The sequence below is a fragment of the Triticum aestivum genome, chromosome 7D (genome assembly GCF_018294505.1).
Source record: "Triticum aestivum cultivar Chinese Spring chromosome 7D, IWGSC CS RefSeq v2.1, whole genome shotgun sequence".
NCBI classification, from domain to species: domain Eukaryota; kingdom Viridiplantae; phylum Streptophyta; class Magnoliopsida; order Poales; family Poaceae; genus Triticum; species Triticum aestivum.
The window spans coordinates 52,319,766-52,335,765 of record NC_057814.1 but is presented as its reverse complement, the minus strand read 5'-3'; the positions used below and the strand labels follow the sequence as shown (position 1 = coordinate 52,335,765).

Genomic DNA, 16,000 nt, shown 5'->3' with positions numbered 1-16,000 from the left:
ATCCGACATGCACAACGGCAACGAATGAATGAAAAGATTTGAACTTACTAAAATTATGGCTCCCACTTCCAAGTTCCAACCATGGCCAGATGGCCCTGAGATAAAGGAGAAATTCTCTAAAGAAGACACAGGTTTCAGCATGTGCCGTCTAAACTAACGAAAGAACAAGAATGAGCTTTCAGCCAACAGCAGCAACCGTCATTAGCTTTCAATTCTAGCAAAAACACGCAATTAAAACAAGATACTGCATTCACAAACAAGCAAAGCCTTATGGAAGAATACACTGGCAAGCCTTTTGCGCCACAATCATTAACGCTACATGTATGGAATGGTAACACACAATTACAGTGATTGGCTATAGAAAATTTTCATCTCCTACAAGGTTGTTATGGCTATTGTAATATCACATATACTACACATCTGTATAACGATTTATTGAAAAGCTCTCCATCAACAACCAACTCTGCACCCAACCCATCGATTTAGTACATGAAAAATTGGGTACGAAAATGTGCCGTACACGACCAAAGAATTGCCTATGTTGCTGCAAACAAGCCTGCCAAGATTGATCCCATTAGAGTATCATCCTTCCACTGGAGTTTGGACTTCATTTGCGGGATTTGGCCAAGAAGCAATAGGTGGCTCATTGGTTACTATAAGCATCAACCCATTCCGAAGTTCCATTATAAAGTTGGCATTGCAATTGTTTACCCTCGGAAAAACAACAGGTTTAACCATTGAGCTGTGGTTCCCTTGGCGCCTACTCATCATGTTGGGTTAGCACTGCAAGGAAACATGAGATTAAATTCAGGTAAATGTATGGGAACAGATAAGAAATCGTGTGAAGCAAATAAGAAGAAAAAAAATGATCAGGTTGGAGTATATATGTATGAAACCTCCTAATAAATAGCAATGGTGTATATTGTGGTAACTGGATTTGTTTTCAAAAGTAAGCAGCTCTTGAAGGATTCGGCTATCCTAGAATTTGCAGGCAAAGCCAGTGAATCACCATAGACAAAATTTGGATTTTTACATTTGCCAAACAATTCTTTTAGGCTGGCGAAGTTCCTTCATTGTTCGTACCCCACTGTTCCTCACCCTCATTCCCATTTACAAGAACGGTTTCTTCTGGTTGATCGGTATCAACTTGGACAGCTTCATCCACGTTCTCCTCCGTTTCCATTACCTAATAGGAAAATTGTTTTCTTATTTCAGAAATTAATAAAATAGCACTGCAATAATAATAATCAATAGAACAATGCCGTGGTGATCAAGACATATAATAAGTTTTCTAAAAGCACAACAGTATATAAGTTGAACGAGAACAAGATGCATACTGCAAATGCAATACCTCTTCATCAGGCTCTCCATTTTCATCCAGTGCTTCCACTGGTTCCTCTTCGTCAATGACCTGCATCCTTTTGAAAGCTTCCACAAGAGTAGTGTCTGACTTCTCAGCATGGTTCAAGTACTCGTCTGCAGAAGGATAGTGCCCCCTGCACATACAAGACATGTTATTGCAAAAGATTTGCCTACTTCAAAATTATGAGATGGACACGATTTTTTAAATAGGAAAATTATGAGATGTCCAATGCAATACTCCCTCCGTTCCTAAATATAAGTCTTTGTAGAGATTCCACTATAGACCACATACGGATGTATATAGATGCATTTTAGAGTGTAGATTCACTCATTTTGCTCCGTATGTGGTCCGAAGTGGAATCTCTCCAAAGACTTATATTTAGGATTCACTCATTTTGCTCCGTATGTGGTCCATAGTGGAATCTCTCCAAAGACTTATATTTAGGAACGGAGGGAGTAGAAGCTAACATTTGATATTATTACACTGCAAGGAAAAAAAATATGCAGCAATTTTTACCTCTGGGAAGCAACATTCTGTTCTACAGTAAGTGCAACCTGCCAGTCTTCAAATAAATTTGGATACTCAGCAGGATCTGCCAGAGAATCTGCAGCTTTTGGATTAACCTGCAAAGGAACAAATGAACAGAAGCCGAGGCCGACAACACTTGAATACACTTTCGTACTTTAAACAGACTTCTCAGCAAGAGAGCATAAGATCAAAATTTTACTTTGCTGAGGTCTTTTCTCCAAATTGCTACAATCTCTGAAACCTTGCTGGGAAGATAAGAACGTGCCATTAATGCAGCTTCAGGTATACGATTGCTGCGGAGTACATAAGATGTAGTTTAGCTTTAAACTTAAGTGCATGGCAATTAGTTCATCACAGCAGAAAAGACTCACCTGTCTACAAGCAATTGTATGCAATCTTCCAATTTACCAAGCATAAAGAGACAGAGGAAAGCAACATTGTTTTTTCCGTGCTCTTTCGCTAGAGAAGCAAGCTTTTCGACTCCTTCAGCATCTCCGAGAGATGAGTATAGTAGCAACAAACCACTCAAGTCCTTCGCTTGCAGAAGACACTCTTCTGATGCCTCGAGCTGCAATGTGTAATTTGTGAAATACTGAAAACACTAACCTAGCACAATTAATACAAATGCAAATTTATAAAATTAGTCAATTATATATGTTGATTTAAATTAATGGCCGCCATATGACTGCAATACTGATGAAGACATTTTTGCGAGGGAAAATCTTGGAACGGTATTTTTTTTTCCCAAAAAGAATGTTTGATTGGATTTTTTTTCTGAATTTTAACCAGATAAAATGTTTCAATTCAGAACAAATTGTTAGAAAATAAAATTTCAGACTTACAATAAAATATAAGGCCCCAATGAAAACTTAACTACTTGTAAACAAAAATTCATTAATTCGAGAAGTCACATATCAACAACCTTTCATAAGATTTAATCATTTAAGAACCAACCTTCCCGGTGGACATGGCGAGCTCACCAAGCTGCTTCCACTTTGATTCGCTTTGTGCTTCTACGGCAATAGCCTGCACGTAAATGATGACCAGAAAGTTAGTAGCAACCCATAGAATACCTTACATCACATGCTCTCTATGATGTTAACTTGTGAAGGAAAAAAACACATGACAATGTGCTGTGTACCTTCGCGACTTCTAATTTTCCAAGCTGCACAGCCAAATCAAACTTATAATCAGCATCAGTGGCTATCTCAAGAGCCTCCTCCAACATTCCTCTGGACTCCAAGAAATGAGCAACACTGCCATATGAAAAGGGAGACCAGAGTTAAGTTACAACATAACGGATTAAGCCGTCATACACTTCTGATCCTACAAGCTGAGCATATTTCAGATTTGATATTGAGATAAATGGCATCACAGTTACAAGATATGACAGACATCATAAACACGGTCAAAAGGGGAGCATAACTGAGCACAAATTTGAAGAACCCATGTTGATTTGTTACTGTTTTAAACAAAAATGCTTTTGTTTATTCAGAAGCCGGAGTACCCCCCCAAAAAAAAATTTAACAGAACCTATCCCTGTGTGTTAAAGACAGCCACTAACCTATTATATTGCGTCTTTGGTATGGACGGTAAGATCTCATTTGCACTTTCCAAATCCCCACGCATCACAAGCGTCTTGTATTCAATCAAACTGAGAAGTAATGTATACCCAATGACACTGCAAGGAGCCAATGTATTAGTTACAGAAAGCAAGAAAGCAACAACAGGTGATACATAAGAACTGAGGCATATTCAAGCAAACGCACTTAAACTCCTTGTCAATAAGATAAACTCGACTTTGATTCGCAAGATATCCCATCAAATACATAGGGCGATCCAAGTGATACATTGTCGTGACCTGTAAATAGAGTGTGTAACTATGTAAGGAAATAAAGTTGTATCACACAAAATATCCATATAGAGAACGTGAAAACCAAAAAAAAAAAAGTTCAGAGCAAACAATCTTTACCTCTCCACCAACGCAATAATTTAGGCGCCACGATGAGTTGTTATAAATAAAACAGTCTCCAACCCAAATCCCAGTTCGAACCCGCTCATTGACCTCATGAAGCAACTCAAAAGCATCTTCAGCGCCTTCCTCGTCAGCAGGCTTTCCACCTTCCAAGTAGGCAGCAACAACATCTCTCTGCAGGGACAAAAATCATAAACGAAATTTCATGTATGTTCTAGAAAAAGATGTTATGTAAGAACATATTCAAAACCCATGGACCAAGGAAAAATTATAGATGAACATTTAGTAAATGCAATAACATACATTGTACTTCAGGATGTAGAATGATGTATCACTTGCGATTGCAACTAGGTCACCACTATCAGCCCAGTAGACATTCTACAAGCACAGTTGAAAACAGGTTATTGAAATGTGGACTCCACATATTCATAATTACAATAAAATATGCTGAACTCACCTTGACAGTCACATCAATTCTGCGAATTAGTCTACAATCAGCCCAGTCATAAAAGCAAATAAAGTCACCGGAACACATTGCCAAAAGTACCCCACCAAAGATACGCTCTGCAGAGAATGTAGGACGGATAGTTTTCTTCTCCTGGAAATCAGATCATTTAAGTCAAGAGATGCATTGCTTTCATAATATGGATTAGAACGGTTCGTAAAATTTATACAAACGTGATAGATAAAAGATGCCAGGTCACATATTAGTTCAACATACAGTTGTATGATTTCTAGATCAATGAATATTGCTAAGCACTTGAACATAAGTAAAGCATTCCCTTGAGCTGAAGAACTGCAATATGATACAATACACCACAACACTAAACTACACTGAACCGTAAACCTACAACTGTCTCTAATTCCTTTCACCAAATATGACAAAATATGACCACAAGTATTAGCATAAAACAAAGTACTCCCTCCGTCCGGAATTACTTGTCGCAGAAATAGATAAAAGTGGATGTATCTAGAACTAAAATACATCTAGATACATCCATTTCTTTGACAAGTATTTCCGGACAGAGGGAGTACATGATATAAAACTCTAAACTGAATTAATCTAAGTGTTTGACAGAAATATTCACTGATTAAAGCAGTATATAAACATCACACACTGAAAACACAAACAGCCCCAAAGTGATCTTGGAAGAAATGGGACAGGCAGCATCGATCTTGCACAAGTTGCTGGTAAAAAGGCTAAAAATAATAGTATACCACCCACCTGGAATGATTTATTGAAAATCTTTATTCTGGATGTACTTTCTCTGATTGCGTACTCTCCTTCTGATGACCAAGCGAACTCTAACGCGGATCCAAATGATCTGTTCCTCCAAGCCAGTGCAGTATAGATTATGTATTCACCATCTCCGCATACAACAACAAACCGGCCGTTGGGGTTATGCTTCAAGTTCTAAGCAAACAAAAAATTAAACCATAGTTAGAGATAATAATCAAGATATATGAAACAACAAATGTTAACTAAAAAAAGAAAATAAAAACTTTTAACTTAGTATCATATCAAGGAACAAAACTCAAGGTGCTGATTTGCTACAAATTTATCTATGAATATAGAAGATGCATAAATGGGAATGATGTTCATAGAAAACCAAAGCTTGTAGTATTCTTCAGTGCACCAATAACAACTCTATATGATTATTTTTATGTGTGCAAAGTTGATAGTTATGTATAAAAAAAAGAACATACTCAAGTTATAACCCCTATTACAGGAAGCAATTCATATGTTTTTTTAAGCTTATCCATTTAATTGTCAACAGTCATTACAAGCTACAGAAATGGACAGCTGCTGTTATGCATATCAAGACATGGATGAGCAGCTTATGCAGGAGTTCAGATACTTAGGTATGCTGTAACAATACTAACGAGTGCTAAATATGAAGAGCATTGTACCATCCAAAAGTACCTGCGGGTAAAGATCACAGCTGCCTAACTCCTTCACAGCTAGGGGCAATCTTTCCCCATCTGTAGCCTGGTTTCAAACATAATAAGCGATCAGCCAAACTTCTCAATTTGATTAATTTTGTGTACAGAACAGGCAAACTAACCTCAAAGTTTGCACCGACAGTCTTTATATTCACAGTCTGTATCTCATTATGCTTTGCCCAGATGATTTTTCCACTAGCATCCATACTTGCTACTGGTACTTCACGACCCATTTTAATCATAATAGTTCCCTCATCATAACCAATCACCATTCTACATCATAAGCAAATGGTATTATTAGTTTCATGATTGGAGAACAGGGAGTAGCACAACCAGGCCCAAAAAGTGTGGGCATGAGAAACAAGAGGAACTAGTTGCGGAAATAAGAATGTGAAAACTTAACATCTAGAAATATAGGCATATTGGAAGAAACATACAAGTGAACAGAACAAGAAGGCATAGAAACATAGTAAATAACCATCAGTTGACAATGCTAGGTTTTGTCAGTGTGAAATGGCATGCTTAACCAACAATGTTATGCATGGCAAGGTCTGTTAAAAGCAAGCATAAATAACTTGTAACAAGAACTTCACAATAATTTATGAAACACAACACCAGTACACATCCGCTAAATAGAAGAAACATACCACAATTTAATCCTCCTAATTAATGGCAAATTATTATTTTGATAGCTAGTGCCCAATGGATGGTGACAACAATTAAACAAAGCAGAAATCAGATGATCATTCATTACCTTCTTGATCCCTTCATGTATCCAACAGCCCAGACTCGCTCAAGGCCATAGTTTAGTGTGTTCTCAAGCCTACAAAATAAGTGAAAAAATAACTAAAATTAAGAACTTCTCACCTTTGTGTAATTTGTAGGATTAAACAAAAGTAATGTGCTATCTCAGAGGCTGACATATTTTCCAATTATTACAAAAAATATCAAATAAGCAAACTGATTAATATATTCAATTATTTATTACCCTGATGATGACAGCTATCTTTTTCATACAAATGCTAGGATGAGAATGTTGAAGATGGCAAAACAGTTAACCCCTTTAAGTTAGCACATCATGCAAACTAATAAGATTCCATGGGTTTTAACATAGAAGAGTACAAACAAACGCTAAAAGCCTATTGATGTCATGCTCATGGGCCATAAAAGTTTATTGTGCCTGCATAGGGGAGTCAAGCCTGTTGTTTAGCAACATTCTGGTTGTTGAGAAACAGTCAAGAGATCTCTAAACCAAACTTCAAAGAAATGCTTCAGTAATCGAATTTTCTCTGGGTAAGAAGTAAAGTGACCAACATGAGAACTAAGAAAGATAGATCCAGAGTTTGCACTAACACATTGATGCAGAAAAGAAAGCAACCTGTAAGTTGTCGAATGCCATATACGAACTGTCCCATCTTCCGATCCAGTAATGATTATAGGAAGCTCAGGGTGGAAACAAACAGCAGAAATGTTGTGTGTATGGCCTTCAAGCGTCTGAACACAGCTCTTGGTTTGGTAATCCCAGACCTGGTTTATCATAATTATCCATCTTAGGATTGAACCAACATCTGAAGATTCAAAATACTACAGCGGGTACAAAAGACAGACCTTTGCAGTGGAGTCATCAGAACCAGTAATCAAATAGGGTCTGTCACCACCAGTAAAGTAATCAACACAGTTCACACCCTTTTGATGTCCATCTAGAGTAAAATTTGGATCTGGAGAACCCAAACTCCATATCTGCCATTTCAGATTAAGAAGCGTTAATGAACAAGACCACATCATGAGTCATGGCTCAGACTAACATGTCGCTGCATGTGAGGGGGTATGAAACAGACCTTTGTAGTGCGGTCGAGAGATGCACTTGCAAAAGTGTTAGTATCCTTTGGATTGAAAGTAACCTGCATGACATAGTGTGAATGCCCCTCAAAGATTTGAGTGCACATCCACCCTTTGTCCCAGTCCCAAAGCTTTATCAACATGTCATCAGATGATGACAGCACATATGGAAGAGTTGGATGGACTGCTACACATCTGATGTAATCAGTATGAGCCTCAAAAACTTTAATTTTGTCCATGGTATTGTAGTTGTAGACACGAATGAACATATCATCTGCACCGGCAACAACCCATTGTTTCCTTGACACAAATTTTGCCGACCGCACTGAAATTATGTTCAAATATACATCATACAGTTAAGTCGGTTCCAGATTCCACTTGCAGCACAACTTCTATTTACATGTGAAGATATGTATGTTGTATACCTGGCAGCTCTGAAACTTCAAATGATTTCACCATGGTCTGCAACATATACAAAAACAAACATATTAAATAATCAAATTCTGTGGAGTCAGCTTTTAAACTTTTATACAGCAGTACTCCATAGATATACTTGTCAAGAATTAGATTTGTAAATAATATTGAGCAACAAAAACAAGGAGAGGAGCCAGGCAAAGCTTTTGACATACTCCCTCCGTCCCAAAATAAGTGTCGCTGATTTAGTACAACCTAATTAGCGACACTTATTTTGGGACAGAGGGAGTACTAAACTGTATGTGCATAATTCATCTTGTTAAACCCTAATTAGCATAGATTCTAAGGCACCACACATGATTTCAAGAAGATTAGTTTGGCTTATTGTATCCTAAATAGATCAACTAAATCTAGTCTAGATAACGAAATAGTACAAGACGAACTTATGTCACCATTTCATATTTTCAAAATACAATAACAATGCAGTAATGCTCACTGGAGTCTAGACTTAGCCCCAAAAGAGGAGATACGTTACATCATGGGTTTCAGCAGTAATTGGTGTTTAAACTATCAGCACGATTCCAGGATCGAGTCATTTGGTGCAAAAATGGAATAATTTGCGTTAATTAGAGCACTTAGGAGCAAGAAGAGTGTGATGGCAGTTTGAAGTTGCTCCTTGATTGCAGTGACAAGCCTAAAACGAGCTATGTGTCAGCCGAGAGGGTATCAGTAGTATCTAACAAGAGTGATACTTGGGTGGTGAAGTTCTTACTACTTACAGCACTTTCTACTTGTCGCAAGCTTACCGCACATAATCAGAATTACGGCATGGGAAATTCTCCACGACTGACCAATGAGCAAGGATACAGATCATGAACAGCAGAAAATACATCAGAAATCAACCTCTAGCCTCAGGGGTTGAAACAATTAGGCCTTAATCATGTTATATTCATGTGTGAGTACTTTGTCTGACTTTTTTAGCTGTAGTGTTGGCACTTGATCGATTGTTACGAGTACGAACTGAAGTACCTAACAGTTACTTCAAGAGATTCAACATCATACAGCAGGAACAAAACTGAAGATAAAAACAGCTCAAGTGCCTTGCCTGCGTCTGGTAGTCCCAGATGCAAAGAGTCCCCGAGTACAAACTCGCCAGGATCCTGCACCATTGCAAAAACCGTAAAACCAAGTCATCAACCGCAGCACACCAAAGGACAAGCACCGACACTGAAAATGCGACCGAAATGTACTGAACGGCAGGAAAACACTAGCACTTGCCATGGCTCCGTGGGGTGCAGATCCACTGACTTGACCCTCTCGGACCGCTGCGCGAACTTCCTCTGATCACACCAACAACAAAAACGAACACAAAATCAGCTCTCGGCCACGCCCAACTAACCCAACAACAACAGCAGCAACACCAGCAACCAAAACGGGACAGCGGGACCGAGATCCAGCGCGGGGTCGGGCGGGGGGCGCACCTTGATCTCCAACCTGAGCGGCTGCAGAAACAACAAGCAGAGGGCAACAGCACTGGTCAGATCCCGGCGCGCGCAGCACGAAAATTGCGGCAAAACGAACTGGGGACAGATTCGGGAGGGGCGGGGGCGAGAGCTCAGATCCGCGTACCATGGCGGCGACGGCGCGGCGGACGGCGGGGCGATCGGGCGGCGGGGACGGGCCGAGCACCGGAGATCCGCGTCGGCGGGGGCGGTGGCTCCTCGCGGCGCTGCGCGGCGAGGCGGCGAGGGGGCGAGCCGGATCGCGCGAGCTCGGTGGAGGAGCGAAGCGGGGTGGTAGGAGAGATGGGGAGGCGAGGGAGGAGGGGGTTTTGTGCGTATTTTTTTATTTTGGAACGTTTCAAATAAGTACCTGCTGGTTTAATACTTTCGCAGAAAGCAACCGCACGATTGCCAAAAAAAACACGTACCACCAACTTTTCGGCCCAGAACTACCCTGGGCCACGTATGCTCGGCCCGTAGTCTTCGTTTTTTTTTCTCCTTGTGACCTCCGAGCCCTTCTTCGTGTTGGCTGGCTAGTCAAATCGGAACTCACAGGGAACTCTCCATGGTGGACGGCGAGCTCGGGGGAATCAGGGCATGGCGTCAGTAGCCGAAATCTCAAGTATCAGCCTCCCGAAACCTCGATAGAATCTACTGATTCGGCGCGGAATCCATTGGTTGGGCGTTTCTGAGTTGGGCGGTTCCGGGGCAGGTTTCGTATCCCCGCCATGCCGGAATCGAGCTCGGATCCAGGCAATGGCAAGGGCAAGAGGAGCCTCCCTTCCTGGATGGGCTCCGGCGATGGCGGCGACGGGAGCGCGGGTTGTTCCGCAAAAGGCGAGGGGGCTATACACAAAAGAGCAGCGACACATGGTGACATTACAGCGGTAGACTGTAGAGTGTTACATAGAGGGACCATAAAATGTTATGTATTCGCATGTATATGGACCTTATTGTAGTATTTCTCGAGTTGCGGGACCAAATCATAGTGCGTCAGAGAGTTTGAGGGATGAAATGTGTAATTTTCTGGAAAAAAACACGTTTTTAGGGATGCCAAAGAGAGGGCTTCGCGACACGGCATTGCTTCGAGTGTTGCCGGATCATGCACCCCGGGCACTACGAGTGAGGAGCTGTCCAAGAAGTTGCATGTTTGTCTCGGCATTCTGCAGCAGTTGAGCCTCCTCTACCTGCCCTAACAGTCGCATAATTTTTGCATAGCCAGGGAGCGGCGTCTTTGGCCATTTGCGTAGCCGAGCTGGTGGCAGCAACTGCCATTGCATTTTGTGGCTTCTTATCTTGCAGGATTTGGAGTTCAGATATGAACCTTGAGACAAAGGATTAAAATGCCGTTGGAGTTTGAAAAATCCCTTCATGTATTGCTTTTCGATGAGCCGTCCAAATAACCCATAGAGTAACCGCAACCTTGACAAACTGTTTATGTGATAGTGAGTTCATAAGAGTGAACAGCCATTGCTTCGCCTTCTGTTCGGTAGTTGCGACCAGATTCTGTCCAAGTTCATCATCGACTAGAGCCCACGAGCATCTTGACGATGTACATTCATTGTTTTTTTAGGGAACTTAATGATGTACATTCTTTCTTTTTTTTTTTTGGATACTCAAGCAAAGACTGTGGCGCCATGAAAAAAAACACGTAGTACCAACTTCTCGGCCCGGTTGCCATGAAAATACGTTTGGCCCCAGTTCCGCTGGCCCAAACCGACGGCAGAGGGCTCGGCCCGTAATTTCTCTGGTTTTTTCCCTTGTGACCTTGAACCCCTTCTTCGTCCTGGCTAGTCAAATCGGAACTCGCAGGGGATTCTCATGGTGGACGGCGAGCTCGGAGGAACCAGCGCGTGGGGTCAGTAGCCGGAATCCCAGGTACGCGCGCCTATCAATCTCCTGATTACCTCGATAGAATCCGTTGTTTCGGCGCGGAACCCATCGGTCGAGCGTTTCTGAGCTGGGCGGTTCCGGGGCAGGTTTCGTGTATCCCCGCCATGCCGGAGTCGAGCTCGGATCCGGGCAATGGCAAGGGCAAGAGGAGCCTCCCTTCCTGGATGGGCTCCGGCGACGGCGGCGGCGGCGGGGGAAGTCCGGGCAAGAAGAAGCACGCGGAGGCGGCCCGCGAGAGGGCCCCAACAGGGCCGGATTTCTCCAAACTCTTGGTACTTGTATCTGGAGCCCTCTCCTGTTTGTAATGTGTGTGTGCGTTCTGTGAATGTGGCGATGATTCCGTGTGCTTGGTTGGGCAGGATGGGGTGGTCTTTGTGCTGTCAGGGTTCGTGAACCCTGAGAGGGGCAGGCTGCGCTCCCAGGCGCTGGATATGGGGGCGGTGTACCGGCCCGATTGGTCGTCGGATTGCACGCTTCTTGTTTGCGCGTTTGCCAACACCCCCAAGTTTCGGCAGGTGCAGTCGGAGAACGGGACCATCGTCGCCAAGGTTGTTTTTCTTCCTCTTTGTTGTGATCATTCTAGTTAGTTTTGCTTCAAACATTCTTTATTATAACAGGAGAAATACATATTTGTTGCCTATACTTAAGCCTAATCTGCATAGTGCTCTGTTCAATATTTAGCTTGATACGGCCATATGAGTAAACAAACCTTAGCTGGTCTCACTTGTCATACATCTTCACATTAGATAAGTTGGATTTGTTGTTGCTGGAAGCAGCACATTAGTTTCTTATATCCTCTTTACGTGTTTTAGGAATGGATCTCAGAATCTCACAGCCAAAGAAAACTCGTTGACATTGAGCCTTACCTTATGCATGCTGGAAATCCATGGCGCAAAAATAAAGAGCCAGCTGAATCCAGTCAAGGTGGTAAATTCTTTCATCCAACATAAAGTTTTATCAACTTAGGTTCCTTTTTATTTCAGCTTATTTATTTAATTTATTAGGTGCTCTTAAGACCTTTTTTTTCTCTTACCAATCTAGCATATTTGGGTTCTGCCCTGTAACTTATTTGTGATTTAGACAATATGCAAATTAACTTGAAAACGTTCCTATGGACCATGTCAGTCAGTCAGTGTGATACCAGTTTGTCACTCATCAGATAGCTCAAGAAGATGCTCCTTAAGACTCAATTTTTGTATTTCTCCTGGTTATGGGCTTAGAGGGCTGCCCTCCCCATGGAAAGAAGGAGCAACTACGCTTTGTCCCACAGTCCCGCCGATTGGGAGTAATTTACTGATCCTTTGTTAGTAATACATGCCAAACATAGCTGTAGACTTATAATGGTGATGGACGAACTAGGACTGAGTTTCGGTAAGCTTAACAAAGAACCATTTGATGCCCATTAAATATTTTGTGAAATTTGAATGATATTTGCAGCTCTGCTGTACCTTACTACTTTCTCTTTGTGTACTTTGAATTTGAAGTAGTTGGTTAAATTTATAGGTCTATCTGTTTAATTTTGTGTATATCATCCTGTTGTAGATCAGAAGAAGCCACGTAAAGAGCATGAAAGGCAACTTGAGAAGACTCATGCTAAGACACCGCCCTCTGCTGCCACTAAGGTCTGTTCAAAATAAATTAGTGAACATTCTAGAACCATGCTTTGCCAGAAGCCTGCTTAATTTGACATAAAACCAATTTCTTCCCAGTAGTAACTATTAGCTGGCTAATAGAGACTGGACAATTGGTAGCTTTATCTCACCTGAACTTGGATATTTCCACAAGGAAACAAGAAACAAAGCAAAAGCAATGAGGTCTGGCTATAGATAAGAGTGTGTACGCACGTGTTTTAATTGGATTTCCCAGCATTCAGATTAGTTAAAAAGAATGTGTGTTTCAGCAACCCTCCAATCTTCTATATCTGGTGGAAGATTATTACTCCACATGCACGAGGCAGGACATCAGAATAAACTGACCATAGTTGATTGTAACTTCCAACCTGCATGTGCTATGATGATGCATTTTTGATAAAAGTATATTGTACTTTGGGTGCATATTGATGTTCCTTGAAAACAAATGACTTCCCAGCGGTATTAAATAGGTAGTGACATCTAAATTATAACACAGTCTATGCTTAGATTTTCATGAATGGAACAACACGTAGGCAACACTTGTCCTGGAAGCATCTCGTATGCTTTCTTTCTACAGGACCTCATAATAGTCTCTTTTCTACAGGCAGGACATTCAGGTGCTATAAATAAACAATTTTCCCCTTCGAAAATTAAACAATGGGCAATGGATGATTTTGCGAAGACAATATCATGGTTGGAGAGCCAAGAAGAGAAGGTGAGAAATTGGGGATAATAAAGTGGTCAGGTGAAAATTACATTTCAAATTGCCTCCTTATGGTCTTAGTCTTTTTGTCCGCCTTAGGTTTGGTATGTATTAAGTACTTTTACGATCAAATGTATGGCTATCGTAGAGATATCTGCACACCAAGTAATTGTCCAATGATACTTTTTTTATTTCCAAGGGGCAGAAACAACCCGACTCAACGAAATCAGACTTTTCCTAATGTAAATGAGATAAGTGTTTTCTTAGGCTAATATAACAAATTGCTTTGCATATTACTATTTTTCATGATGAAACAAACAACTAAACACTGGAGATGTCTCATCATGGCTAACAAATCACAGTGCAGCTGATAGTTTTCTTCAGTATTCGGTTGACTTGTCCGCGATCTGTTAACACATATTCGGCTGACTTCTCTGGCTTCTTGTCTGATAGCCAGAGCCAAACGAATTGAAGGCAATAGCTGCTGAAGGGGTTATCACTTGTCTGCAGGATGCCATTGAATCCCTCGAGCAAGGCAATGTAAGTAACTCAACAGCCCTCTTTATTTAGATAACATATGCAGGTCTTTTGAGTTTCTTGTCAATTATTTTCAATTATCAACGATAGATTAGCACATGCAAACGAGGTGCAAGTCTTAAGTAACCTAAAACATTGAGATGCTGATCGCGTAGATGCCAATTGTTGATTTCTGTGTCAAATTGCAATTGACTTATTGATTATGTTTGCAATGGTGAACACCAAATGTACCAAACATCTTTTCTAAATCCTGTTGTGCATCTTACTAGAAATGTGGTATATCTTACTAAACATGTTTTCCAAATCTTGTGTCTTTGAACTTCTCTTGTAGGATATCAGTGGGGTGGCAGAGCAGTGGAGCTTTGTCCCCCACGTTGTGGACGAGCTAGTGCGGCTTGACGGAGAGGGATCGTCGCTGTCTAAAGAACAGCTCGCCCAACTAGCAACCAAATGCAAGAAAATCTACCAGGCCGAGTTTGCCCAGATGGACAGTGGTGGCAAGAAGGGCAACGAGCGTCCTGGGAAGACCGGAGCGGACGACGCTCAGTACGACAGTGATGATACGATCGAGATGACGGAGGAAGAGATCGATCTGGCTTGCAGACAGTTCTCAGGGATTAGTAGCTAGGTCAGGAAAAGTTCTTTAGCAGAGGAGAGAAAGGGCTATGTATCACTGAGCATGGTATCGCCGACAGTGATCGGAACACACTTATTATCACTGAGTTTTAGTGGAGTTTTTTTATTGCGGGGAAGAGTTTCAGTGGAGTTTGTACCCTGTTCTTGATCAGGCCTCTTTTTTTTTGGGTTGTTTTTGCTGTTTCCACTGAGCTTTTTTGGTTGGGCGATTTTGATTGACTTTCTCGGGGTATCGTACCATGCAGCGGTTTTTTTTGGTAGCATGGTGTGATTAGGTTCATTACCATCTGACCATTTCCACGTAAAACTCATTACTAATTCTTTTGTGTTGAACCTTCTACAGTAATCAACTACTATAGTTTTTCGCCTGTCTTTGTTGAACAAGACGAGTGTCTACAGGTTCCGAGCGTAATGGAGGGGTCCAAGTTATGTTGTGGCTTTTTGAGACGGCGACTTAAGCAAAATGGAGCTATCGACCACATGGCACGTAATCGCATTGTGCCACGCCTTAGGACGGATTTCGGGTCATGCACGACAGTCACAATACGTTTATCTCCATGCAGGACAAACATTTGCTTCTTTCCATGTGTTCTCAACTTAACTTTGATCTTCTGGCAATCCAATCCTCTCTTAGGCTTTGTTCGGTTACACCTCCTCACAGGGGGATTGGAGGAGGTTTTGACTTGTAGAGGGTGTAATTCCTGCCAAACCCCTCCATTTTCCCTATCAACCGAACAGGCCCTTAAGTTTGTGCCGAATACAACCTCTTTATTATACTTAGAAACGGAGGGAGTGTATGTAGTTTATATTGAAATCTCTAAAAAGACTTATATTTACAAATGGAGGGAGTAGTAAACTACTCGAAGCAAATAATTGTGATGCAAAACTGTGTGGATGAAGGGGAGGTGATAGAGTTTGCTTGTTGTTAACTCAAGTGACAATGGAGTAGTATATATGGAGGAAGGGAAAGGGGAAAGGATTGTCTCTACATGTCTGAAGGTGGGTGGGTCATTTAATAGCCTTGTTTTCACCTTA

The 16,000-nt window shown here is 41.4% G+C and overlaps 2 protein-coding genes across 7 annotated transcripts; one reads left to right on the top strand and one right to left on the bottom strand.

Moving 5' to 3' along the window:
- Window positions 1-231: 231 nt before the first annotated feature.
- LOC123170202 (coatomer subunit beta'-1) lies at window positions 232-9,909 on the bottom strand. Of its 5 annotated transcripts, none has more exons than XM_044588033.1 (25): window positions 9,693-9,909; window positions 9,545-9,565; window positions 9,342-9,403; window positions 9,169-9,223; window positions 8,075-8,111; window positions 7,649-7,974; window positions 7,419-7,550; window positions 7,189-7,337; window positions 6,565-6,633; window positions 5,933-6,083; window positions 5,791-5,856; window positions 5,092-5,280; window positions 4,324-4,464; window positions 4,170-4,244; window positions 3,864-4,040; window positions 3,661-3,752; window positions 3,456-3,572; window positions 3,033-3,147; window positions 2,846-2,917; window positions 2,263-2,459; window positions 2,091-2,184; window positions 1,880-1,986; window positions 1,352-1,496; window positions 1,010-1,186; window positions 232-783 (listed from the first exon to the last, which is right to left on the bottom strand). In XM_044588033.1, the coding sequence occupies exons 1-24, from the start codon at window positions 9,693-9,695 to the stop codon at window positions 1,052-1,054; spliced, it is 2,727 nt and encodes a 908-aa protein (XP_044443968.1). In that variant the 5' UTR covers window positions 9,696-9,909; the 3' UTR covers window positions 232-783; window positions 1,010-1,051. The 5 variants fall into 5 exon arrangements, with proteins under 5 accessions (XP_044443968.1, XP_044443966.1, XP_044443969.1 ...); XM_044588031.1 differs by having other exon boundaries at window positions 1,034-1,186; XM_044588034.1 differs by having other exon boundaries at window positions 1,084-1,186.
- A 1,382-nt stretch (window positions 9,910-11,291) lies between these two features.
- LOC123166924 (DNA-repair protein XRCC1) lies at window positions 11,292-15,094 on the top strand. 2 transcript variants are annotated; one of them, XM_044584746.1, is made up of 8 exons: window positions 11,292-11,443; window positions 11,545-11,730; window positions 11,818-12,006; window positions 12,271-12,382; window positions 13,001-13,080; window positions 13,694-13,804; window positions 14,246-14,332; window positions 14,661-15,094. In XM_044584746.1, the coding sequence occupies exons 2-8, from the start codon at window positions 11,563-11,565 to the stop codon at window positions 14,955-14,957; spliced, it is 1,044 nt and encodes a 347-aa protein (XP_044440681.1). In that variant the 5' UTR covers window positions 11,292-11,443; window positions 11,545-11,562; the 3' UTR covers window positions 14,958-15,094. The 2 variants fall into 2 exon arrangements, with proteins under 2 accessions (XP_044440681.1, XP_044440680.1); XM_044584745.1 differs by having other exon boundaries at window positions 12,271-12,385.
- The last annotated feature ends 906 nt before the right edge of the window (window positions 15,095-16,000 follow it).

Excerpts from the sequence above, each read along its gene's own strand:
- LOC123170202 (XM_044588033.1), bottom strand. Across the intron at positions 9,224-9,341 it reads CTGCACCCCACGGAGCCATG|GATCCTGGCGAGTTTGTACT; the intron begins GCAAGTGCTAGT and ends GCAATGGTGCAG. Across the intron at positions 2,918-3,032 it reads GAAAATTAGAAGTCGCGAAG|GCTATTGCCGTAGAAGCACA; the intron begins GTACACAGCACA and ends ATTTACGTGCAG.
- LOC123166924 (XM_044584745.1), top strand. The coding sequence starts at position 11,563 with ATGCCGGAGTCGAGCTCGGATCCGGGCAATGGCAAGGGCAAGAGGAGC. Across the intron at positions 12,007-12,270 it reads ACGGGACCATCGTCGCCAAG|GAATGGATCTCAGAATCTCA; the intron begins GTTGTTTTTCTT and ends TACGTGTTTTAG. Across the intron at positions 13,805-14,245 it reads TGGAGAGCCAAGAAGAGAAG|CCAGAGCCAAACGAATTGAA; the intron begins GTGAGAAATTGG and ends CTTGTCTGATAG.